General features: G+C 41.1%; 2 protein-coding genes and 1 pseudogene across 9 annotated transcripts; all 3 read right to left on the reverse strand.

Moving 5' to 3' along the window:
- Window positions 1–65: 65 nt before the first annotated feature.
- LOC125879969 (medium-chain acyl-CoA ligase ACSF2, mitochondrial-like) lies at window positions 66–15,942 on the reverse strand. Of its 8 annotated transcripts, none has more exons than XM_049562168.1 (16): window positions 15,679–15,861; window positions 5,248–5,443; window positions 4,933–5,061; window positions 4,538–4,591; window positions 3,944–4,062; window positions 3,635–3,797; window positions 3,450–3,545; window positions 3,227–3,378; window positions 3,046–3,137; window positions 2,886–2,962; window positions 2,680–2,787; window positions 2,447–2,598; window positions 1,373–1,514; window positions 1,130–1,240; window positions 975–1,043; window positions 66–879 (listed from the first exon to the last, which is right to left on the reverse strand). In XM_049562168.1, exons 1-16 carry the CDS (start codon window positions 15,783–15,785, stop codon window positions 829–831), a joined length of 1,818 nt encoding a protein of 605 aa, XP_049418125.1. In that variant the 5' UTR covers window positions 15,786–15,861; the 3' UTR covers window positions 66–828. The 8 variants fall into 8 exon arrangements, with proteins under 8 accessions (XP_049418125.1, XP_049418126.1, XP_049418129.1 ...); XM_049562169.1 differs by lacking the exon at window positions 15,679–15,861 and adding an exon at window positions 9,960–10,316; XM_049562167.1 differs by lacking the exons at window positions 4,538–4,591; window positions 4,933–5,061; window positions 5,248–5,443 and adding exons at window positions 13,868–13,921; window positions 14,751–14,879; window positions 14,986–15,181 and having other exon boundaries at window positions 627–879; window positions 15,679–15,942.
- Window positions 10,434–12,760, reverse strand: LOC125879478 (medium-chain acyl-CoA ligase ACSF2, mitochondrial-like). Its single transcript, XM_049561390.1, has 9 exons — window positions 12,639–12,760; window positions 12,463–12,554; window positions 12,311–12,387; window positions 12,118–12,225; window positions 11,890–12,041; window positions 11,453–11,594; window positions 11,136–11,246; window positions 10,981–11,049; window positions 10,434–10,869 (listed from the first exon to the last, which is right to left on the reverse strand). The coding sequence occupies exons 1-9, from the start codon at window positions 12,758–12,760 to the stop codon at window positions 10,819–10,821; spliced, it is 924 nt and encodes a 307-aa protein (XP_049417347.1). The 3' UTR covers window positions 10,434–10,818.
- Window positions 15,943–16,082: 140 nt separating the features above from the next.
- On the reverse strand, window positions 16,083–23,919 carry LOC125879974 (medium-chain acyl-CoA ligase ACSF2, mitochondrial-like; annotated as a pseudogene).
- Window positions 23,920–24,057: the final 138 nt, after the last annotated feature.

Below are 24,057 nucleotides of genomic sequence, written 5' to 3' on the forward strand. Positions count from 1 at the left end.
GGATGGAGTTTGTTTTGTTGTCATTTCTATTGTACAGTGTTAAAACTTTTTCTTTTTTTGGGGGGGGGGGGGTTAAAATGAAAATAGACGCATTATGATTTAATGGTTGTAGAATAATGACACCATCAGAATTTAGACTGGTTCCCTACAAGCCACAATTTCACCACGCAGTTCTGTATGTCACTGGGTAAGATCTCCCAGGAAAATTAAGTCTTGATTGCGAGCACAAAGGAAGTGCGTCAACCATTACGCAACCGAAACAGGAAGAGGATAGCACTTTTGTTCCCCCAGCAGCTATCAGTAGTAGTTATGAAAGAGTATCAACATAAGTTCTTTGCAGATACTATCCCAGTAGTGGAAATGCTTGACGGTGAAACAACAGACTTAACTGGAAAATGCAGTAGTTGCTAGGCTGTGAGGAAAAAGGAAAGCAATCCAGCTATCTTTGCAACAGCAACACCAACAATAATCCCATTTAAAAATGCTGAGGGCTCACATGAGAGAAGTTTCAGTTGGTTGCAATCTGCAACCTCACCACAAGATGCCAATAAATCCTACACACTGAACTGTACACACTTTAAACTGTGTTCAAGGTCAATAATGACACTTCAAGCTCAAAGATGATGTAAGCTCTCTACTATTAAATAAACATTAAAACAAGAAATTAATGAGGAGTGAAATATGAGGTAAAAGTAAAAGAAGTTCAAGTAATGACGATCCAGGAGATGTTAAATGGTCCCAGTTGAGCTCTCAATTAATCCAACACTGCTCAGTTTCTGACTTTTATCCAGCTGATGCACTCAAATACAGTCCATAGGGTCCACACATTTAAAGGCATAATTTCTTCTCCATGTCCTCCTTTAGTATGTTCTTCTTGATCTAGAAAAAAAGTGGCAGCCATGTTAGTCTCATTGAAATCAACCATAATTCTGCACTGCCTTCTTGATGTTGCTGTTACATTTGGAGAATCGTACCTTTCCAGAGGCTGTCAGAGGGTAGCTGTCTACAAACATCACATAATGTGGAATCTTGAAGTGAGAAATCTAGGAAGGAACAACACAAACTGTACTGCTCTGCTCTGTTTTTGAGTATTTTGAGCATTTTTATTTAGTATGTCGCCCACTCTCACCTGGCCTTTGGAGAATGCTTTTATCTCCTCTGCACTGGAGGTCTGGCCCTCCTTCAGCCTGATGCAGGCACACACCTGCTCACCCAGCCTCTCATCTTTCACTCCAACCACCTGGGAAACAGACAGAGAAATACAACACCTAGAATGTAGGTTTAATGTAGTGCAACAAGGTGTATATTTTCTGTGACTGTTTGGAAGCAATGTAGTTGATCTTTGCTGCCCTCTAGTGGTTCCAAGTCTCACCTGCACCTCCTGTACTTTGGGATGTGTAAAGAGAAACTGCTCTATCTCAGCAGGGTAGATGTTCTCCCCTCCTCGGATGATCAAGTCCTTTATGCGTCCTTCAATGCGGCAGTATCCCAGACTGTTCAGACTGGCCGTGTCACTGTGTAGAAGAAAAATCACAGATGTAACATGTGAGCGTCAACCCTTGCTCCTCTAACATGCTTCTATATTTTCTCTGTGAGACATTCAGTTTACGTTGTACGTACATCGATCAGGTGACAGGTGAAGTCCTTTATAATATATATACAATGTTCTGCTGGTAAAACCCAGGGTCCTGACATCCACATGAATGTCACTTGACACACACCACCCACACAAACACAATTGCAGACCAAGTACATTCCTTCATGGCAACACCACTCCCTGATAGCAGCTCCACTGCCCCAACAGCACAATGCACCATGTCGTAATCTAAAAAACTGCTCAGGAATGGCCGAAGAAACGTCAAAGAGCTCAAGGTGTCTACCTGACCTCCAAATTCCACAGATCCTAATCTGTTTGAGCATCTGTGGAATGTGCCAGAACCAGTGCAATCCACAGAGGCCCCACCTCACAACCCACAAAAAACCCACTGCCAATACCTTGGCACCTTGGCACCGCAAGACACTCAGTAAGGCCCCACCGTGGCTCAGACTTGATTCTGATCCATTGAGGCATGGACATAGGAGCTCTGGGGTTCTGGAACATCTCACGGATGCTTGATCGGGTTGGGATCTGGGAAATTTGGAGACCAGGTCGACACCTTGAAGTCTTTGTCACGTTCCTTTGGCCATTTCTGAGCATGTTTTTGTGGTGTGGCAGGGCACACTGTCCTGCTTGGGGGAGGGCACGGCTATCAGGGAGTGCTTTTTAGGGGATGTACTTGATATGCAATGGTGTTTCGATGGGTGTTATATGTCAAAGGACGTCCATATTGATGCCAAGACCCAAGGTCTCCCAGTAGAACATTGTATTGCAATAAGATAATCAATGTTAATCACTTCACCTGTCACTGGTTTTAATGTGGTGGCTGATTGGCGTATAGGATCTTACCCAGTCCTGTACCAGCGGTCTTGGGAGATAACCTCTCTGGTCTTCTCAGAATCTTGCCAGTATCCATGCATCACACAGCTGCCTCTGATCATCAGCTCTCCTGAGGCCCCCAGAGGGACAATCTCCCCAGTAGCAGGGTCCACCACTTTGGCCTATAATGAAGACACACAGGTATGAGTCACAGTGATGTGTTATGGTGATGTGTAGATAATAGCTCATAAAATGGGTCATACCTCAGTGTGGTTCATGATGCATCCAACAGTATTTATCTTCAGGTCCTCGTTGTCTTGTGGGAATCCCAGAAATGTAATGGGGCTGTTCTCAGTGGTTCCATAAGCTAACTGTTAAAACATGATGCACACTTTTTCTTATATGTGTTATACTCGTATAAGTATAACACAGCATTATTTAAAAAGGTAAAGGGCATGTAGCCGCTCACCGTTATCTCTTTCATGTTCATGTCTGTTCTCAGTCTTCTCACAATCTCAGGAGGGCATGGAGAACCTGCCATGATGCCTTTAACACAGCAGCACATACATAAAGACGCCTCAAAGGCCTCAAATACATAGTAATTATTTTTCAGTCTTCAAATCACTCACCAGCTTCAACTGATGACAAATCATATTTCTGTAAATCACTTTGGCTGAGCATGTCGGTGAACATTGTGGGAGTGCCATAGACGACATTGCACCTTGAGTGAAAAAAAACCCAACAAGAATCGATAAAGGTGCCTGTTACTGTAGATTGAAAGTCATTTAGGTGATGAGCAGCATGCCATACTTTTCACTCTGAATGGCCTCTAGGTTGGCTCGGCTGTTGTAGCCAGTAGAGGGGAAGACCAGTGTGATGCCATGTACTGCCATATTCATCCCTCCCACTACAGAGCCAAAGCAGTGATACATGGGTACAGGCACACACACTCGCACCTGAGGCTGATAGAAATATATGATTAGTTACATTTCACGTTCTGTTTTGGCAAATCAAGAGACAAGTATAGACTTACTCTCCATCCATAACCCATTCGTAGACCCATAAAGTAGGCATTGTTTACAATATTGTAGTGGGAAAGACATGCTCCCTTTGGACTCCCTGTAGTCCCCTGGAACAAATAAACAAGCATCATTTTCCAGTCAAGTTACACAAGGTATACAGTGCATGTGTAACATTGTGAAAGATGCTGAAGGTTACTGATGTGAACTGGATGTTGATGGGCTCATCGAAGGACAGTTTACTCTGCAGATCCATCAGCTCTTTGTGGTGTCGACTCTCTCCTGCTTGCATCACATCCTCTACGTGGAGCATCCCTGGCTGTCTGCTATCTGTCACAATCACCATACGCAAGTCTGGCAACCTGGCAGACCCAAAACAGGATTTTTATATTACATCCACAAAACTATTACTTATATAATGTGAAGTATTTACAGTTGTATACTCCAATTATGACAACAGAGGAAGAACATGTGTTAGATGTGACATTTCTCAATGGCTCAGTCAAACCTGGAGCTTTTGATCGTGCCTGTCGGCGCTGTGTTGATCTCTGGGCAGAGTTCCCTCAGCATCTCACAGAAATTTTGGGTTTTAAAGTGGGTTGGGCAGACCACAGCTTTACACTGGACCTGCATGTGACAAATCAGGTCTGTTGAATGCATGTTCTCACAAAGTTAAAGTATTATTTTCACTGTGAAAAGAGTAAATTGTCAGATGTCATATTTTTGTATCTGACTTTGGTCCAGCAGCACAGTAAGTATGTGATTATCAGTGGTGAAAGAAGCACTCAGATCATTAACTGAAGTGGGAATAGCAGTGCCACAGTGTAGAAATACAAGCCCAATCCTGAATTCAATCTCTTACTTAAGCACAAGCAGTAGAATGTAAATGTACTTAAAGTAAAAAGTTAAAGTTCTCATGCTGAATGGTCCATTTCAGAACAGTGTTGAAGATATTAGTGAATTCATGTAGTATTCATGGATGATATGCTTCAGGTGGAGCTTCTGTTTAACTGCATATACTGCCATGTAGCTTGTGAAGTTCACCAAGGTTTACAGCACCACTGATGGTTATGTAAGTATGCTGTTACACAACTCATCCTACCTTCTTTAGAGTAAACTCCACTTCCTTCACCTGATAGGCCGGGTTCAATGACACCTGCACATATAACAACAGTTCAACGTCATGCGCATGTATACAGCCCCTAAACACACATTTTCCAGAGGGCTTTATAGTACAAACCATATCTCATACATGATGTATTCTGTACTACATGACTGGATACTACATTACGACATACTATATTTTAGATTTACATCAAAAATGACAGAATAGATCCCAGGGCCCCTGAATGGGGTCAATGTCCGGTTCATTGACACTTGACAGCAGAGTGTTTGGTAACACAGGGCACACTGTCTGTTTAACCGTGAGGTAGCACAAGTGTAATTTTAAAGGTGTAAATAACAATAAAGTAATAAGATTCAAAATGGGTAACTGACCAGTATAATTCCAACTTTGGCTGAAGCAAACTGGAAAAGGATCCATTCATATGTGTTAGGTCCCCAAACTCCCAGTCTGTCGCCTCTCTTCAGGCCCAAAGCAAGCAGACCTGCAGCTGCCTTGTCAACCTGCACCAATAAAAGTGACATCAGTGGCAGATGAAGTGCAAACCTAGGTATATTATACCTCTGTTTGCACTTGATAATCTTTTGTGATTTATTAGACAGTCACCAGTATAAATGAGTACTGTCTATAGGGAGATACATGTAGGCCCTTGGAAGCAAGAAGCTAAAGGCACAAAATCTAAAACTCACATCTTGTTGAAACTGTGCAAAGGTTTTCCGAATGCCATCCTGCAGGAAGACCACAGCTTCACGGTCAGGCCAGCGCTGCACTGTGGAGTCCAGGCTCTGGCCTACAGTCAGTGGGAGCAGAGGGATGGTGGAGGTGCCATGGACATAGCTGGTAGTCAGAGAGGGTTTGTTGGGAGGAGTGTCCACATGGAGGGACCTGGCATACATAGAATTAGGAAAAGAACAGCAGTCTATTATCGTGCATGGACTTTGATCTGAGCATCACAATTAATATCAATAATCCAGCTCTAAAATTCCTTTTCAGACACTTTGAGATTAAACAGTGTTGCCAGTTGATATTTTCATAGTTCGCCCTCAGAAATATTGAGAGATCATGGAGACCTTGAAAATTTCAGACCAGAACCAAAACGCTGATGACACTATACACTCATAATTTCTGCTCATTTATCATCACTGATGAACTCCACAATGACGATTACATCATTTTTAAACAGTACTTCGCTGTAAAAATAATTACAACATATGGTAGTTTCTCTTTTACACTGTGCACCCTTCTGCATGCAAATCTTCGCGGGCATGCAGGACTTGACACAACACCAGTCTTATTGCATTATGGGTAATGTCGGCACCGCCATGACAAGGAAAAATAATGCATAAAAAAAACTCTGGTTTCTGCTGTGTTTATTTTATGTATTTCGTTGCTGTTGACTCGGAAGCTTAGCAATGTACTGCCGCAGTGAAACATATTTTAGCCACCTGAAAAAAACAATATGAAAGTAAGTGTATGCTTTATTCACAATGCCAATGTAAAGTCAATTAGGCTCCTCTCCCCTGATGGACACACGGATTCCCTGATTCAATCACGTCACGTCAACCTCGTTTTCCTCAGTGCTATCTTTAACATTCCTGTATACACACAAAAACGCGGAAGTGTCCTTGATAACTCAACAATATGACAGGTTAATGTCAAGGCCATAAAATAAAATAAATGTATTTTGCCAGCTTTTGATAGCGAACGGCTTTAAGAGCATTGTGCTGTGGGCGGGTGGGGCGCGTTCCACTACTGTTTTGTAGCTGCTCTCTGCCGTCTCTGGGCTTAATGCCATTTCAGATTGCCATCCGTCTGCCGTAACTGAATCCAAATGCCACTAATAAATAAATAAATAAATAAGAAGATAAAAATGAGGCTGAGCACGGAAGAACCAGAGAGGAAACACCATCACATGGAGCCGTCAGCCCCTGGCAACCCGGCCACCCTCCACTCCACCAGGGGAGAGCGGACCCCAAGCCAGCGGCTGCCCCGCTGGTTATACCTCCGACCGTGGCAGCTGTCACACAAACTGCTGCTGAAAATTACAGCCTACATTTTGATACAGGTAGGCTATATACATATTGCAAAACTCTGTAAAAGTACACCAAAGCATATTTTGTTTCCAAATATTTATTTGAAAACGAAACCATTCGGTCAATATAAAACATTTTGTTAGTAATAAAAAACAAATGTAATCTCAATGTGACCATGCCAGCCGGCGGGACTGTGGCTGAACCACTTCCAATGTTCGTTCATTCATTTATTCATTCATTCAATCAATCGCGTGTTCAATGTGTGTGTGTGTGTGTGTGTGTGTGTGTGTGTGTGTGTGTGTGTGTGTGTGTGTCAGAGAGGAGTATCAATAAAAAAAAGTAATTATTTCGGTGTTTATTTCTTTTATTCTTCCGGTTTTTTTAATTAAAGTGCGTAATATAGCCAACAATATTATAGACCAAATGTTAATCTAATTATTATTGTAGAATGTATTTAGCAAATCACCACTCTCAACTGGAGACAGCAGCAAAAAAAAGGCATTATAAAAGCCGACAAATAGTGTTAATTAATTGAGACACTGAAGAGGTGGTCTCCTAAAGTAAATACAATAATAGGCTAAATAGTATTTAAGCAATAATAAAGTGTCTAAACAATAATAAATATTATCTAAGTTATCTATTAGGCTACCATTCCACTCTGTAAATAGATTTTAAAATTTCAATATAATTTTAATATTATTTTTGCTTATTTCATTATTGCTATTATTGGTTTTACTTTCTAGTAGTATTGTATTGTCTGAGGATGACTCATGTTAGTAACTATCTACAGTAAAAAAGAAAAAAAAAACAAGCAAAGAAACAAACAAAATTCATTTTATACACTGGGCCTTCAAAGTGCTCTCTGAAACTACACCTGGCATGGCTTGTGTCCAAAAAATGAAAAAATCTAAACTTTGTCGTAGAGCTAAACCAAATACATCATTGGAAAGGTCTCAACCTGGAGAGTAACATATGTCAGTATGAAGATTCTACATGGCTCCTGCTTTCAGCCATTGACCTTTGAACCTTGACCTCAGTGCATGTTTGAGGGCTTATAACTCAGCAACTAAAGGGGGTACAGACATGGGACCAGCTGTTATAGAGAGCTCTTGACCTCAGCTATCATGTGAGTGTAGTCAACAACTGGGGGTGCTGTCAGATATGGATAAAATATGGATAAAATTAATTTTCACCCATTTAGAAATTAGATATTTAAAATCTGATTTCACAAATGTGTTTACCATCTCCTTAAAGTCCACAGTGTACTCTTAATTCAGTATTTACAACTTCCAAATCTGGGAAAAACACTTAGATTTTTAAAAAACTACAATTCCCTGGGACCACGCCATGCAGTTTGATACATATCAGCAACATAGTTGTAGTTCTTCTGATTTGCAAAGTAGGGCTCTAAATAGGGTTGTAAAAAGATATATCTACTGAATATATCTAATATCAAGTAAAGCCGAACACGTTATTACACTCCACCTAGATGAACTATGGTAAGAAAAAGTAAAGATGTCGGCTAATTTTCGATATTTTAGCTAATACACTAGAAACGGCGTTTTTGGGACAGTAGGTTCGTTTGCGGCTTGTAAATTAGGGTTGTAAAAAGATAGATCTACTGAATAAATCTAATATCTAGTAAAGCCGAAGTAGTTATTACACTGCATCTAGATGAACTATGTTAAGAAAAAAAGCAAGGATGTTGGCTAATCGTAGTTATTTTAGATAGTACTCTAAAAACGGCGTTTTTGGGACGGTAGGTTTTTTGCGGCTTGTTGTAAAACAGGGTCATAAAAAGATACATCTACTGAATATATCAAATGTCTAGTAAAGCTGAACTAATAATGACACTGCGCCTAGATGAAATATGTTAAGAAAAAGTAGGCATGATGGTTCATTTCAGATATTTTAGCAAGTTGTCTAGAAACGGCGTTTTTGGGATTGAATATTGGAATAGGCTATAACAAATATCTAGAACAGCCGAACTATCACGTTATCATTATTATTATTATTGGTGGGAAATTATAACAGAGGAATGTATTTGCCGTTTTAATATCAAGAACACTTCCGTGTTTTTGTGTGTGTACAGGAATGTTAAAGATATCATTGAGGAAAACGAGGTTGACGTGACGTGATTGAATCAGGGAATCCGTGTGTCCACCACGGGAGAGGACCCTAATTGACTTTACACTGGCATTGTTTTCGTGGTGGCAGCACGTAATTTCAACCCATTACGTGCTGCCACCACAGAATGCGGTGTTAAGAGGTCGTGGTCATTTCACGTATTTCTGTGAGGTCAGGTTGGCTTTATTTGAATATTTTCTCTGCTTTACCTGTTGCCCTGTAGGACAACAGCAACTCTGGTGTTCTGCTAAGTAAAATTACTGTTTTGGTCAATGGAGTCTGAAGGCTCCAAGATAACGGCTTCCCCTTCAGAACAGACTGATAGACAGCAAGGTAAGGCGGTTTAAAAATTCTTATTATAGCATACACTTAAACTGATATTCCATTTTATAAGTGGGCCTTTTTTATGTGTCTGAAAACGAACCAGTAGATGAAGCATTTTCCATCTTCCTCATAACTACAACGTGAAGCTCATCAGTAAGGATAAGGTGATGAGTGATGTCCCTAACAGTGCTAACAATGGCAACAACACTGGAGGGTGGTTGCTATGCTTTTGCAATGCTGCTGTTGCTTTTGTCAGCGCTAACCGCTTGTAACCACTGCATGAGCACAGTGAGGAGTGGCACTGATTAGCTAGCCAGCGGGACACAAACACAGGAACTCATATGCACTTACAAACATACAAATGCTAACATGCATGCGCAGCTAGACCATCTTCCACAAAAATTATAAGAGAAGCTCAGATTAAAACACAGAGAGGGAGCGTGACTACATTCTCTACTCTGCATACTCCACTATGGCAAACAGTGGTTTGCTGCAATATCAATGCTCTGAATGTCTATACAGCTCCTTTACTAATATGCATTGTCTCTATTAGAAAAAAAGTCGAAGGCCGTTGCTCTTGAAAATGTGAACACAGCTCAATCGAGAAATTCTTATGTATAAGATGTGAATATTAACATACCAACAGTCAGCAAATGAGAAATACAGGCAGACAAGGGCACACTGAAGGTTACAGGGTTAAAGTTTAATTTGATCCTTCAGGCTAAATGTGAAGAACTCAATAAGGCACAGACTGTGTCTAACAGCCTACTGTTTGTCTTTCAATCAGTAACTGAAAACCAGATTGATGTATATCTCACCATGATCTTTATGCTTTAACTATTATAGACTTACATGGAACACAACCATTGTAAAGTGACACCATGTTGCCATTTGACCACTGAGGAACATAGACTTACCGACACCACTGGAGCAAACTTGTGCTGTATAATTTCCAAGCCTTGCCATGTTTGAGTCCATCCACGTGTCTGAGACTGTGAGCACAGGATCTTAGCAGTGTTGACATTGCTCTGACAGTCTGTTTCAACTGGATCTAAACACTGGTTATACTGGCCTTACCTGCCTATCTAAAGCATGTGTAATTGTTAACTTTCACTCATCCTCATTGGCTGAAAGCCAACTGGTCATGTCAAACACATTTCCGCACTCTCTAAGAAAGCGTTAACTATAAATAACCCATATCAATCATTAACCAGTACTGAGAAGGACAGACAGAAAGGGCTCCAACAAGGTTTCACACGATTCATCCTCCTGACACACTAGTGGTGTGAGCAGCAAGAGATTTATAATGTCTGCACTCAAAAAGCAAGAGACAAAGAGCTGTCAACAAACCTGAGCCACTAAGAAAGAAAAAAAGCAGGCATTACACTCCGTTTATACAAAAATATGCTTATATTTATTAAACCATCACACTCACACTTAACCTGTTAACACCGTCTTGGACAGAAGTATGGAAACATTGTCCCAAATTTATAGGCTAGGGTGAAAATAGCAGAAATATCCCATAATACTCATTTATGCTTAAATGCAGAGGCAGAAAATTTGCTGTAGTATTTTAAAAATACTGTGTGACTCTGCTTAAACCTTGCTTGTAGAAATTCTGTTTGAAGTCAAACTGATTTTTATCAATTTTAATAAAAATATCATGATAAAATGTGCAAATATTTACATACTGAACAATAGTTGGTTTGAATTATTACAGCTTGACATGATGGAGCCTGCAGTGCCACCTACAGGCAAGGAGTTACTCAGACAAAATTAAAGGCTTAATTTCTTCTCAATTTCCTCCTTTAATACATTCTTCTTCACCTGTAAAAACAAAAAGCAGCAGCCATTTCAGTCTCAGTGTAGTAATCAACCACATTTCAGCGCTGCCATCTTAATAGTTAGGTTGCTGGTGTCAAATCAAAAGTGTCGTACCTTTCTTATAGCTGTCAGAGGGTAGCTGTCTACGAACATCACATAGTGTGGGATCTTGAAGTGAGAAATCTAGGAAGAAACAACACAGACTGAACAGCTGTGCTTTGATTATGTGTATGCTGGGATATTTTGTGTATTATATCATCTGCTCTCACCTGGCCTTTGCAGAATGCTCTTATTTCCTCTGCACTGGAGGTCTGGCCCTCCTTCAGCCTGATGCAGGCACACACCTGCTCACCCAGCCTCTCATCTTTCACTCCAACCACCTGGGAAACAGACAGAGAAATACCACAACTAGAATGTAGATTTAATGTCTCAGCTCTTCAGTAAAACAATGATTATATTCTTGTGAAATTAACAATGAAAAGAACATCTACAATTGAAAGTTTGGCTTCAAGGTGTATCTTTGCTGTCAGCTGTTCAGAGAAAATGTCTCTGATCTTTGCTGCCATCTAGTGGTTCCAAGTCTCACCTGCACGTCCTGTACTTTGGGATGTGAATAGAGAAACTGCTCTATCTCAGCAGGGTAGATGTTCTCCCCTCCTCTGATGATCAAGTCCTTTATGCGTCCCTCAATGCGGCAGTATCCCAGACTGTTCAGACTGGCCGTGTCACTGTGTAGAAGAAAAATCACGGATGTAACATGTCAGCATCAACCCCTGTTCCTTTAACATGACTCTGTATTTTCTCTATGAGACATTCAGTGTACATTGTATGTACATCAATCAGGTGACAGGTGAATTGAATAACACTGATTATCGTGTTACAATGCAGTGTTCTGCTGGCAAAGCCCTGGGTCTTGACATTAATGTGGATGCCACTTGACAAAGCACCACCCTCACAAACACCAATGCAGACCCTTCACCTGTCACTGGTTCCATTTTAGCTGATCACTGTACAGGATCTTACCCAGTCCTGTACCAGCGGTCTTGGGAGATAACCTCTCTGGTCTTCTCAGGATCATCCCAGTATCCATGCATCACACAGGTGCCTCTGATCATCAGCTCTCCTGAGGCCCCCAGAGGGACAATCTCCCCAGTAGCAGGGTCCACCACTTTGGCCTATAATGAAGACACACAGGTATGAGTCACAGTGTTATGGTGATGTGTAGATAATAGCTCATAAAATGGGTTGTACCTCAGTGTGGTTCATGATACATCCAACAGTATTTATCTTCAGCTCCTCGTTGTCTTGTGGAAATCCCAGAAATGTTACGGGGCTGTTCTCAGTGGTTCCATAAATACACTATTAAGACATGATGCACACGTGTTCTCATATGCTGGAGAAACTATACTCGTATAAGTTTTATATAGGACATAAAACCTCTCACCGTTATTTCTTTCATGTTCATGTCTGTTCTCAGTCTTCTCACAACCTCAGGAGGGCACGGAGAACCTCCCATGAGGCCTAAAACACAGCACCACTTATTGAAAAGCTTGCTAAACACCAATCTAAATACAACACAGTCTTCAAATCACTCACCAGCTTCAACTGATGACAAATCGTACTTGTGTAAATCTGGTTGGCTGAGCATGTCAATGTACATTGTGGGAGTGCCATAGAAAAAATTGCACCTTCAGTGAGAAAAGTAAGAATCGATTAAGTTGCATAATGTTGATTATTTGATAGTCATTAAGGTGATGAGCAGCATGCCGTACTTTTCACTCTGAATGGCCTCTAGGTTGGCTCGGCTGTTGTAGCCAGGGAAGGGAAGACCAGTGTGATGCCATGTACTGCCATACTCATCCCCTCCAGTCACAGAGCCAAAGCAGTGGTACATGGGTACACACACGCCGCACCTGAGGCTGATAGAAATATGGCCTTTAAGATTAATTACACTTTCACTACCTGCGTTTTCTTCGAATTAAGAAACAAATATGGACTTACTCTCCAGTCATAACCCATTCGAAGACCCAAAAAATAAGCATTGTTTACGATGTTGTGGTGGGAAAGACATGCTGCCTTTGGACTCCCTGTAGTCCCCTGGAACAAATAAACAAGCATCATTTTCCAGTCAAGTTACACAAGGTATACAGTGCATGTGTAACATTGTGAAAGATGCTGAAGGTTACTGATGTGAACTGGATGTTGATGGGCTCATCGAAGGACAGTTTACTCTGCAGATCCATCAGCTCTTTGTGGTGTCGACTCTCTCCTGCTTGCATCACATCCTCTACGTGGAGCATCCCTGGCTGTCTGCTATCTGTCACAATCACCATACGCAAGTCTGGCAACCTGGCAGACCCAAAACAAGATATCCACTGTACCATTAACTGTAGATTGTGTGTTAAGTATTTACAGATTCTTGCTCCCAAAATGAGAATACAGGAAGAATATGCGTTACATGTGACATTTCTCATTGGCTCAGTCAAACCTGGAGCTTTTGAGCGTGCCTGTTGGAGCTGTGTCGATCTCTGGGCAGAGCTCCCTCAGCATATCACAGAAATTTTGGGTTTTAAAGTGGGTTGGGCAGACCACAGCTTTACACTGGACCTGCATGTGACAAATCAAGTCTGTTGAATTTATATTCTTGCAGAGTTATATATAAGGATAGTTTTTTTCTATGAAAATACATGTAGTTCTCTCATGTGGTGGAAGTCTCAGGTCTTTTACTTAAGTAAAATGTAGTAAATGTAGCAATACCGCAGTGTAGAAATACTACACAACAGTATTTCATTCAAAATACTAAAGTATAAACTTGTATGCTGTATGACTCATTTCAGAGAAACATGTATTGTCTATTTATATTTTGTATTATTAATATGAACCTGAAAAGTAACTTGAAACTGCAGGTATAAAATAAATGTAGTGGAGTAAGTTTAAAGTAGCAAAAAAACTGAAATACAGTACGGTACAAGTTCCTCAAGTGAATGTACTTAGTTACTACCTTCTTTAGAGTAAACTCCACTTCCTTCACCTGATAGGCCTGGTTCAATGGCACCTGCAAATATACGGTACATGCAACCCTTCAACATACATTTTTCACAGTTTCACGTCAAGTCTATGTATACAACCCCTCAACACATTTTTCAAAGGACGTTATAGTACATGCCATACCTTACACATGATATATTCTGCACTACATCATTACACTGTATTATTATTATTATTATTATTATTATTATTATTGGTGGGAAATTATAACAGAGGAATATATTTGCCATTTTAATATCAAGAACACTTTCATGTTTTGTGTATACAGGACGTTGTTGAATCAGGGAATCCGTGTGGACACCACGAAAAAGGATCCTAATTGACTTTACATTGGCATTGTTTCCATGGCACTGGCACGTAATTTCAACCCATTACGTGCTGCCACTACGTAATGTAAGCGTGCAGAGATCATGCTCATTTCACGTATTTCTGTGAGATCAGGTTGCATAAAAGAATCAGCCTGTGATTTCAAAATGTACTTTCTACTTTTAGTGGGATTTTGAATCCAGCCATCAGTTGGTTAATGATTTTGGTTTTCATTGACTGGTGTTATGCCATTTTGTTCTCAACAAATCATACAATGTACATCAGTAAAGATTTTCAACTTAAATAATGTATTGATCAAGATCTGATTTGTGATTTAAGAGTTCCCTTAGTGTCATACTGTACATAGAAATAAATACTTATTTCTTTTACAACAGAGTAGCTCTCCAGGGCCTCTGATAGGGGTCAATGTCCTGCTCACTGACACTTGACAGCAGGGTGTTTGGGAACACAGAGCACAATCTTTAACCACAAGATTAAACTGTAAATCTGTAAACACCTCCCATACTGACCAGTATAATTCCAGCTTTGGCTGAAGCAAACTGGAAAAGGATCCATTCATACGTGTTGGGTCCCCAAACTCCCAGTCTGTCGCCTCGCTTCAGGCCCAAAGCAAGCAGACCTGCAGCTGCTTTGTCAACCTGCATCACAACAGCAGATATTTTGTCACCACAGTAATCATTCTTCAGATCATGGATAGTTTTTAAGGGTTAATACATGCATAAAGTCACAAAATATCAAACAGACATCGTGTTGAAACTGTGCAAAGGTTTTCCGGATGCCATCCTGCAGGAAGACCACAGCTTCACGGTCAGGCCAGCGCTGAACTGTGGAGTCCAGGCTCTGGCCTACAGTCAGGGGGAGCAGAGAGATGGTGGAGGTGCCATGGACATAGCTGGTAGTCAGAGAGGGTTTGTTGGGAGGAGTGTCCACATGGAGGGACCTGGCATACAAAGAATGAGGAAAGCACAGGTGTTTCACACCAAGAAGGAGCCACTGTTTCAGTGCACTGATAATAACCCTTAAAGCTGACAAAACATTATATAGAAAAACAGTCTGTGCTTATTATAGTCATGATCACTGAGTTTCTCTTTTGTAAAACAAAATTATTCTCCACATTTTCCAGTACGTTGAGTCACCATGAACTCAGAAATATTCAGTTGAATTCGTAGCAGAGGTGGCATAACCTACAAGTACAGCATACGAGTAAAAGAATATGTTTTTCTAAGAAACGAGTAATTTTCATGTTCCTTTTTTGAACTGTAGCCCACCAGAACAAGAAGCATCTTCCAGTGTCTGTAATAATATTTTTTAAATCACTGACTGACAACCAATTCTATGTTCTGATCGTTGTCACTTGATTTAAAAGCATCTTCAATAAGTATTTGAGTACAACCATGTTGCCATTTGACCTCTAAACATAAAATGCATTGAACTCACCGACACCACTGGAGCAGACCTGTGCTGCATAATTTCCAAGCTTTGCTGTGTTTGAGTCCATCCACAGATCTGACACTGTGAGCACAGGATCTTAACAGTGCTGACATTGCTCCTAAGTATCAAACAGTCTGTTACAGCTGGATCTAAACACTCGCTGGTGAGAAGATACTGGGTCCTAACAACAAATATGCTCTTTTTCCTGCCTTTCTTGAGTTGAAATTTACCTCTCATGAGTAATCTTTAACTTCCACTCATTCTCACTGGCTACAAGCCAGTTGTCAATTTAGAGAGATGTATACTGTCTGCACTAAAAAAGCCAAAGACAAGGAGCTGATAACAAACATGAGCCACCACAACAGAAAGAGGCTGGCACTACACATCAGTATATTTAATAATAACAATAATAATAATGATGATAATAATAATAATAATAAACTGATATATATATGCACCTTACATACAATAAATGCAGCACAGAGTTCTCTACAATGAGCGCATTATAAGCACTGAGTGCTTCACATGAAAATAGACATAGTGGACATAAAACAGACAAGGCAATTTAATATAAAAGGACATTTAAAAACAGTTTAAAACATGGATTGACTGATTCATAAAATCATAGATTTGTAAAACTACAAATCATAAAATCCAGTAAGATTCTAAAAGAGTTGCAGCAGTGTAAAGCGTAAATAGAAAGTGGAAATTTATTGAAACATCTTATCTAACAAATTGACACAGAAATATTTCAGAGATGAACAATATAATGCCAAACCCTTGTCAACTTGACTTGGCAGCACAGAAATTGTATTGCACATTGCATCTGTTCCTGAGTTATGGCGCTGAATAATGGCCAGAAAAGTTACATTATGATGCCACAGTGAAGCTGACCTTTGACCTTTTGGATATAGAATGTCATCATTTCATTATTTTATGCTATTAGACATATGTGTGACATTTTGTCATAATTACATATACATTCTTGAGATATGGCTAAAACATGTTGTGTTATGCTGCAAATGTCTGACAGGATAAAATAATAAAGTGATGACATTTTTTTATTCAAAAGGTTGATAATCACAAACTGAACAAAATGTTGGTTTGAATGATTACAGCTTCACATGATGGAGCCTGCAGTGCCACCTACAGGCCATGGGATACTTTTTCCTGTGAACACGCAGATCCATGCCAAGTAGGACATGGATCAAGCATCCCACAGTGCAATCCAGGACCAACATTGCTATCAACCAATCACGGCCCTCTAAAATCATCAGTGTGCTGCGCCCGTGCTTCTTTTAAAATTCTTTGAGCTTCTTCAGAGCTAAGCTACGTCAACAAAGTTGAAGTTAGGACAAGTGAACAAAGTCCTTATGAGGATTAGCTAGATGAGCTAGCTTGCTAACAAGGGAGGCTATGCTAACAAATAAGCTTCCCAATAGGCTGGAATATTGTTTTAAGCTTACTCGTTAGCATAGCCTACCTAGTTAGCAAGCTAACTTGCTAATTCTGCCGTAGTTTATGAGGTTTTTCTCCGGTGTTACAGAGAATTTTGTTCAATTGGACAAACTTAATCTTGGAAAACTTGGTTGAGCTCGGAGCAGCACGGTGATGATGTCAGAGGGCTGTTTATGGGTAGTTGCAGTGTTGGTCCAGGAATGCACTGTGAGATGTTGATCTAGGAGCATGTCCTACTTAGTTCAATCACATCATGCAAAAGGACACCCCTTGTTAATATAATTAACAGTTTTTCCACTAAAACTACTTGAATGGAATAATTTCTTCTCCATTTCTTCCTTCAGTATGTTCTTCTTCACCTAACAAGACAAAAAGCAGCAGCCATTTCAGTCTCATTGTAGCGCTCGACCATGTTTCAGCGCTGCCATCTTAATAGTTAGGTTGTTGGTATCAGATCAAAAGTGTGTACCTTTCCTATAGCTGTCAGAGGGTAGCTGTCTACAAACATCACATAGTGTGGGATCTTGAAGTGAGAAATCTAGAAAGAAACAACACAAACTGAACAGCTGTGCTTTGATTATGTGTATGCTGGGATATTTTGTGTATTATATCACCTACTCTCACCTGGCCTTTGCAGAATGCTCTTATTTCCTCTGCACTGGAGGTCTGGCCCTCCTTCAGCCTGATGCAGGCACACACCTGCTCACCCAGCCTCTCATCTTTCACTCCAACCACCTGGGAAACAGACAGAGAAATACAACACCTAGAATGTAGATTTAATGTCTCAGCTCTTTAGTAAAACAATGATTATATTCTTGTGAAATTAACAATGAAAAGAACATCTACAATTGAAAGTTTGGCTTCTAGGTGTATCTGTGCTGTCAGCTGTTCAGAGACAATGTCTCTGATCTTTGCTGCCATCTAGTGGTTCCAAGTCTCACCTGCACGTCCTGTACTTTGGGATGTGTATAGAGAAACTGCTCTATCTCAGCAGGGTAGATGTTCTCCCCTCCTCTGATGATCATGTCCTTTATGCGTCCTTCAATGCGGCAGTATCCCAGACTGTTCAGACTGGCCGTGTCACTGTGTAGAAGAAAAATCACGGATGTAACATGTCAGCATCAACCCCTGTTCCTTTAACATGACTCTGTATTTTCTCTATGAGACATTCAGTGTACATTGTATGTACATCAATCAGGTGACAGGTGAATTGAATAACACTGATTATCGTGTTACAATGCAGTGTTCCGCTGGCAAAGCCCTGGGTCTTGACATTAATGTGGATGCCACTTGACAAAGCACCACCCTCACAAACACCAATGCAGACCCTTCACCTGTCACTGGTTCCATTTTAGCTGATCACTGTACAGGATCTTACCCAGTCCTGTACCAGCGGTCTTGGGAGATAACCTCTCTGGTCCTCTCAGGATCGTCCCAGTATCCATGCATCACACAGCTGCCTCTGATCATCAGCTCTCCTGAGGCCCCCAGAGGGACAATCTCCCCAGAAGTAGGGTTCACCACTTTGGCCTATGGCAAAGACACACCAGCACACTAAATCACAGTATAGTTATGGTGATGTGCGGATAAAAGTTCATGCAAAAAATGGGTTGTACCTCAGTGTGGTTCATGATGCATCCAACAGTATTTATCTTCAGCTCCTCGTTGTCTTGTGGGAATCCCAGAAATGTTACGGGGCTGTTCTCAGTGGTTCCATAACCTAACTGTTAACACACGATGCACACATGTTCTCATATGAGAAGATATACTCGTATAAGTTTTATATAGGACATAAAGCCTCTCACCGTTATTTCTTTAATGTTCATGTCTGTTCTCAGTCTTCTCACAACCTCAGGAGGGCATGGAGAACCTCCCGTGAGGCCTAAAACACAGCAGCACTTATTGAAAAGCTTGCTAAACACCAATCTAAATACAACACAGTCTTCAAATCACTCACCAGCTTCAACTGATGACAAATCGTACTTGTGTAAATCTGGTTGGCTGAGCATGTCAATGTACATTGTGGGAGTGCCATAGAAAAAATTGCACCTTCAGTGAGAAAAGTAAGAATCGATTAAGTTGCATAATGTTGATTATTTGATAGTCATTAAGGTGATGAGCAGCATGCCGTACTTTTCACTCTGAATGGCCTCTAGGTTGGCTCGGCTGTTGTAGCCAGGGGAAGGGAAGACCAGTGTGATGCCATGTACTGCCATACTCATCCCTCCAGTCACAGAGCCAAAGCAGTGGTACATGGGTACAGGCATACACGCTCGCACCTGAGGCTGATAGAAATATGGCCTTTAAGATTAATTACACTTTCACTACCTGCGTTTTCTTCGAATTAAGAAACAAATATGGACTTACTCTCCAGTCATAACCCATTCGAAGACCCAAAAAATAAGCATTGTTTACAATGTTGTGGTGGGAAAGACATGCTGCCTTTGGACTCCCTGTAGTCCCCTGGAACAAATAAACAAGCATCATTTTCCAGTCAAGTTACACAAGGTATACAGTGCATGTGTGACATTGTGAAAGATGCTGAAGGTTACTGATGTGAACTGGATGTTGATGGGCTCATCGAAGGACAGTTTACTCTGCAGATCCATCAGCTCTTTGTGGTGTCGACTCTCTCCTGCTTGCATCACATCCTCTACGTGGAGCATCCCTGGCTGTCTGCTCTCTGTCACAATCACCATCAAGTCTGGCAACCTGGCAGACCCAAAACAAGATATCCACTGTACCATTAACTGTAGATTGTGTGTTAAGTATTTACAGATTCTTGCTCCCAAAATGAGAATACAGGAAGAATATGCGTTACATGTGACATTTCTCATTGGCTCAGTCAAACCTGGAGCTTTTGATCGTGCCTGTAGGAGCTGTGTCGATCTCTGGGCAGAGCTCCCTCAGCATATCACAGACAGAAATTTTGGGTTTTAAAGTGGGTTGGGCAGACCGCAGCATTACACTGGACCTGCATGTGACAAATCAGGTCTGTTGCATTTATATTCTTGCAGAGTTATATATAAGGATAGTTTTTTTCTATGAAAATACTGAAAATACATGTAGTTCTCTCATGTGGTGGAAGTCTCAGGTCTTTTACTTAAGTAAAATGTAGTAAATGTAGCAATACCGCAGTGTAGAAATACTACACAACAGTATTTCATTCAAAATACTAAAGTAAAAACTTGTATGCTGTATGACTCATTTCAGAGAAACATGTATTGTCTATTTATATTTTGTATTATTAATATGAACCTGAAAAGTAACTTGAAACTGCAGGTATAAAATAAATATAGTGGAGTAAGTTTAAAGTAGCAAAAAAACTGAAATATAGTACGGTACAAGTTCCTCAAGTGAGTGTACTTAGTTACTACCTTCTTTAGAGTAAACTCCACTTCCTTCACCTGATAGGCCGGGTTCAATGGCACCTGCACATATAACAGCGGTTTCATGTCTTTGTATACAACCCCTCAACACATTTTCCAAAGGACCTTATAGGACATGCCATATTGTACACATGATATAATCTGCACTGCATGATCACACTGCTCAAACAAATTAAGGCAACTCTTAATCGTCATAATATCACACCAAGTCAGTTTAATGTCAGGGATTTCAATCGGTCAATTTAGGGAGAACAAGTGATTGTGAATCTGTTTCACCTGCTTTGAAAAAAAACAAAACAAAAATGGGGGTTGTCTTGTGGTGTCCACAGACATTTGCTCTGCTTATCCTTCCTGACTGATTCTTCTTTAGTTTTGTGTTCTGCTGGTAGTATGAGGTGGTACGTGCAGCCCAGTCAGGTTGCACAGGTAGTCCAGCTCCTCCAGGATGGCACATCCATACATGTGGTCATAGGAAGGTTTGCTGTGTCTCCCAGCACAGTCTCAAGAGCATGGAGGAGATACCAGGAAACCAGCCATTACACAAGGAGAGCTGTACAGGGCTGTAGAAGAGGATCAACCCAGCAGCCGGACAGGTATATCTGCTGCTTTGTGCAAGGAGGAGCACTGCCAGAGCCGTACAGAATGACCTCCAGCAGGCTACTGGTGTGCATGTTTCTGACCAAACTGTCAGAAACAGACTCCATGAGGGCTTGACGTCCTCTCGTTGAACCTGGACTCTCAGCCAAGCACTGTGCAGCTCAATTGGCACTCACCAGAGAACACCAGAGTTGGCAGGTTTGCCACTGGTGCCCCGTTCTTTTCACGGATGAGAGCATGTTCACACTGAGCACATGTGAAAGGTGTGAAAGAGTCTGGAGACACTGTGGTGAACGTTATATTGCCTGTAACATCATCAAGCATGACCGATTTGGCGGTGGGTCAGTGATGGTCTGGGGAGGAGGGTTGCACAGACTTCCATGTCACAGCCAAGGGTACCCTGACTGCTGATAGGTGAAATCCTCAGAGTGACTGCCAGACCTTACGCTGGTGCAGTGAGCCCTGGGTTCTTCCTGGTGCAGAACAATGCCCAGCTTCATGTGGCCAGAGTGTGTAGGCAGTTCCTGGATGAAATCATTGATGCCATTGACTGGCCCTCACTGGATCTCACTGATGCCCTGAATCTGGGAGGATATCCCCCAGGACACCATCCGCCAACTCATCAGGTGCATGCCCAGATGACATTGGGAGTGCACGCAGGCACATGGGGACCATACACACTACTGAGTCACAGTATGAATTGCTGTGATAAAAGGATCAGCCTGTGATTTCAAAATGTACTTTCTACTTTTAGTGGGATTTTGAATCCAGCCATCAGTTGGTTAATGATTTTGGTTTTCATTGACTGGTGTTATGCCATTTTGTTCTCAACAAATCATACAATGTACATCAGTAAAGATTTTCAACTTAAATAATGTATTGATCAAGATCTGATGTGTGATTTAAGAGTTCCCTTAGTGTCATACTTATTTCTTTTACAACAGAATAGCTCTCCAGGGCCTCTGATAGGGGTCAATGTCCTGCTCACTGACACTTGACAGCAGGGTGTTTGGGAACACAGAGCACAATCTTTAACCACAAGATTAAACTGTAAATCTGTAAACACCTCCCATACTGACCAGTATAATTCCAGCTTTGGCTGAAGCAAACTGGAAAAGGATCCATTCATACGTGTTAGGTCCCCAAACTCCCAGTCTGTCGCCTCGCTTCAGGCCCAAAGCAAGCAGACCTGCAGCTGCTTTGTCAACCTGCATCACAACAGCAGATATTTTGTCACCACAGTAATCATTCTTCAGATCATGGATAGTTTTTAAGGGTTGAAACATGCATAAAGGCACCGAATCTAAAACCGACATCTTGTTGAAACTGTGCAAAGGTTTTCCGGATGCCGTCCTGCAGGAAGACCACAGCTTCACGGTCAGGCCAGCACTGAACTGTGGAGTCCAGGCTCTGGCCTACAGTCAGGGGGAGCAGAGAGATGGTGGAGGTGCCATGGACATAGCTGGTAGTCAGAGAGGGTTTGTTGGGAGGAGTGTCCACATGGAGGGACCTGGCATACATAGAATTAGGAAAGCACAGGTGTTTCACACCAAGAAGGAGCCACTGTTTCAGTGCACTGATAATAACCCTTAAAGCTGACAAAACATTATATAGAAAAACAGTCTGTGCTTATTTTTGTCATTATAGTCATGATCATTGAGTTTTCTCTTTTGTAATAAAACTGAATCTCCACATTTTCTTTGGGTCACCGTGAACTCAGAAATATTCAGTTGAATTCGTAGCAGAGGTGGCATAACCTACAAGTACAGCACACGAGTAAAAGAATATGTTTTTCTAAGAAACAAGTAATTTTCATGTTCCTTTTTTGAACTGTAGCCCACCAGAACAAGAAGCATCTTCTAGCGTCAGCACTTTTCATACCAATACTGCAAACGACTACTACACACGTTCAGTAGGCAGCATACCCCAAAGTTAACCCAGTTGTTGAGCATTTCTCGCTGGACTGAATCAGCGCCAATGAGGTAACAGTTACTTCAACCTTTCACCTTTGACCTTTCACCTTTGATCCAATCAATTCATTGCTGAGTCCCAGTGGACTTTGTGCCAAATTTGAAGAAAGTCCCTCAAGGCATTCTTGATATATTGCATTGATGGACGTATGTATGTACATATGGACATAATGCCTCATTCAACAGCTGTCACTGACACAGAGGCATAAAAGCTGTCCATTCTGAGTCAGCCGGTGTTATGCAAACAATTGTTGAATTTCTTTGCCATTAGTCCTAATGCATTGTCTCAATGTAAGACTTGGCTCTGGAAGATGAACTGAATATTTATTGCCTGAAATTTATACCTAGATGATAATATTGCTTATCAACAGTTTGCAAATGAGAAATACAGGCAGTCAGGGGCACACTGAAGGTTAAAATGTTAGATGACAACCAGCTGTTTAATTTGACCTCCTCCTGGCTAAAAGTGATGGACCCAGTGAGATTAGTATTGTCTGTAATACTGTTTTTTAAATCACTGACTGACAACCAATTCGATGTTCTGATCGTTGTCACTTGATTTAAAAGCATCTTCAATAAGTATTTGAGTACAACCATGTTGCCATTTCACCACTGAACATAAAATGCATTGAACTCACCGACACCACTGGAGCAGACCTGTGCTGCATAATTTCCAAGCTTTGCTGTGTTTGAGTCCATCCACAGATCTGACACTGTGAGCACAGGATCTTAACAGTGCTGACATTGCTCCTAAGTATCAAACAGTCTGTTACAGCTGGATCTAAACACTCGCTGGTGAGAAGATACTGGGTCCTAACAACTAATATGCTCTTTTTTTCCTGCCTTTCTTGAGTTGAAATTTACCTCTCATGAGTAATCTTTAACTTCCACTCATTCTCACTGGCTACAAGCCAGTTGTCAATTTAGAGAGATGTATACTGTCTGCACTAAAAAAGCCAAAGACAAGGAGC

The sequence above is a fragment of the Epinephelus fuscoguttatus genome, linkage group LG19, assembly GCF_011397635.1.
Source record: "Epinephelus fuscoguttatus linkage group LG19, E.fuscoguttatus.final_Chr_v1".
Classification (NCBI taxonomy): domain Eukaryota; kingdom Metazoa; phylum Chordata; class Actinopteri; order Perciformes; family Serranidae; genus Epinephelus; species Epinephelus fuscoguttatus.

Coding starts and splice junctions, on each gene's coding strand:
- LOC125879478 (XM_049561390.1), bottom strand. CDS start 12,760: ATGTACCACTGCTTTGGCTCTGTGACTGGAGGGGATGAGTATGGCAGT. Junction 12,226..12,310: donor TGAACATGAAAGAAATAACG/GTGAGAGGTTTT, acceptor ATGTCTTAATAG/TGTATTTATGGAACCACTGA. Junction 11,050..11,135: donor GAGCATTCTGCAAAGGCCAG/GTGAGAGCAGAT, acceptor GTTTCTTCCTAG/ATTTCTCACTTCAAGATCCC.
- LOC125879969 (XM_049562168.1), bottom strand. CDS start 15,785: ATGTCAGCACTGTTAAGATCCTGTGCTCACAGTGTCAGATCTGTGGAT. Junction 3,379..3,449: donor GAATGGGTTATGGATGGAGA/GTAAGTCTATAC, acceptor TATTTCTATCAG/CCTCAGGTGCGAGTGTGTGT. Junction 880..974: donor CTCTGACAGCCTCTGGAAAG/GTACGATTCTCC, acceptor CTTTTTTTCTAG/ATCAAGAAGAACATACTAAA.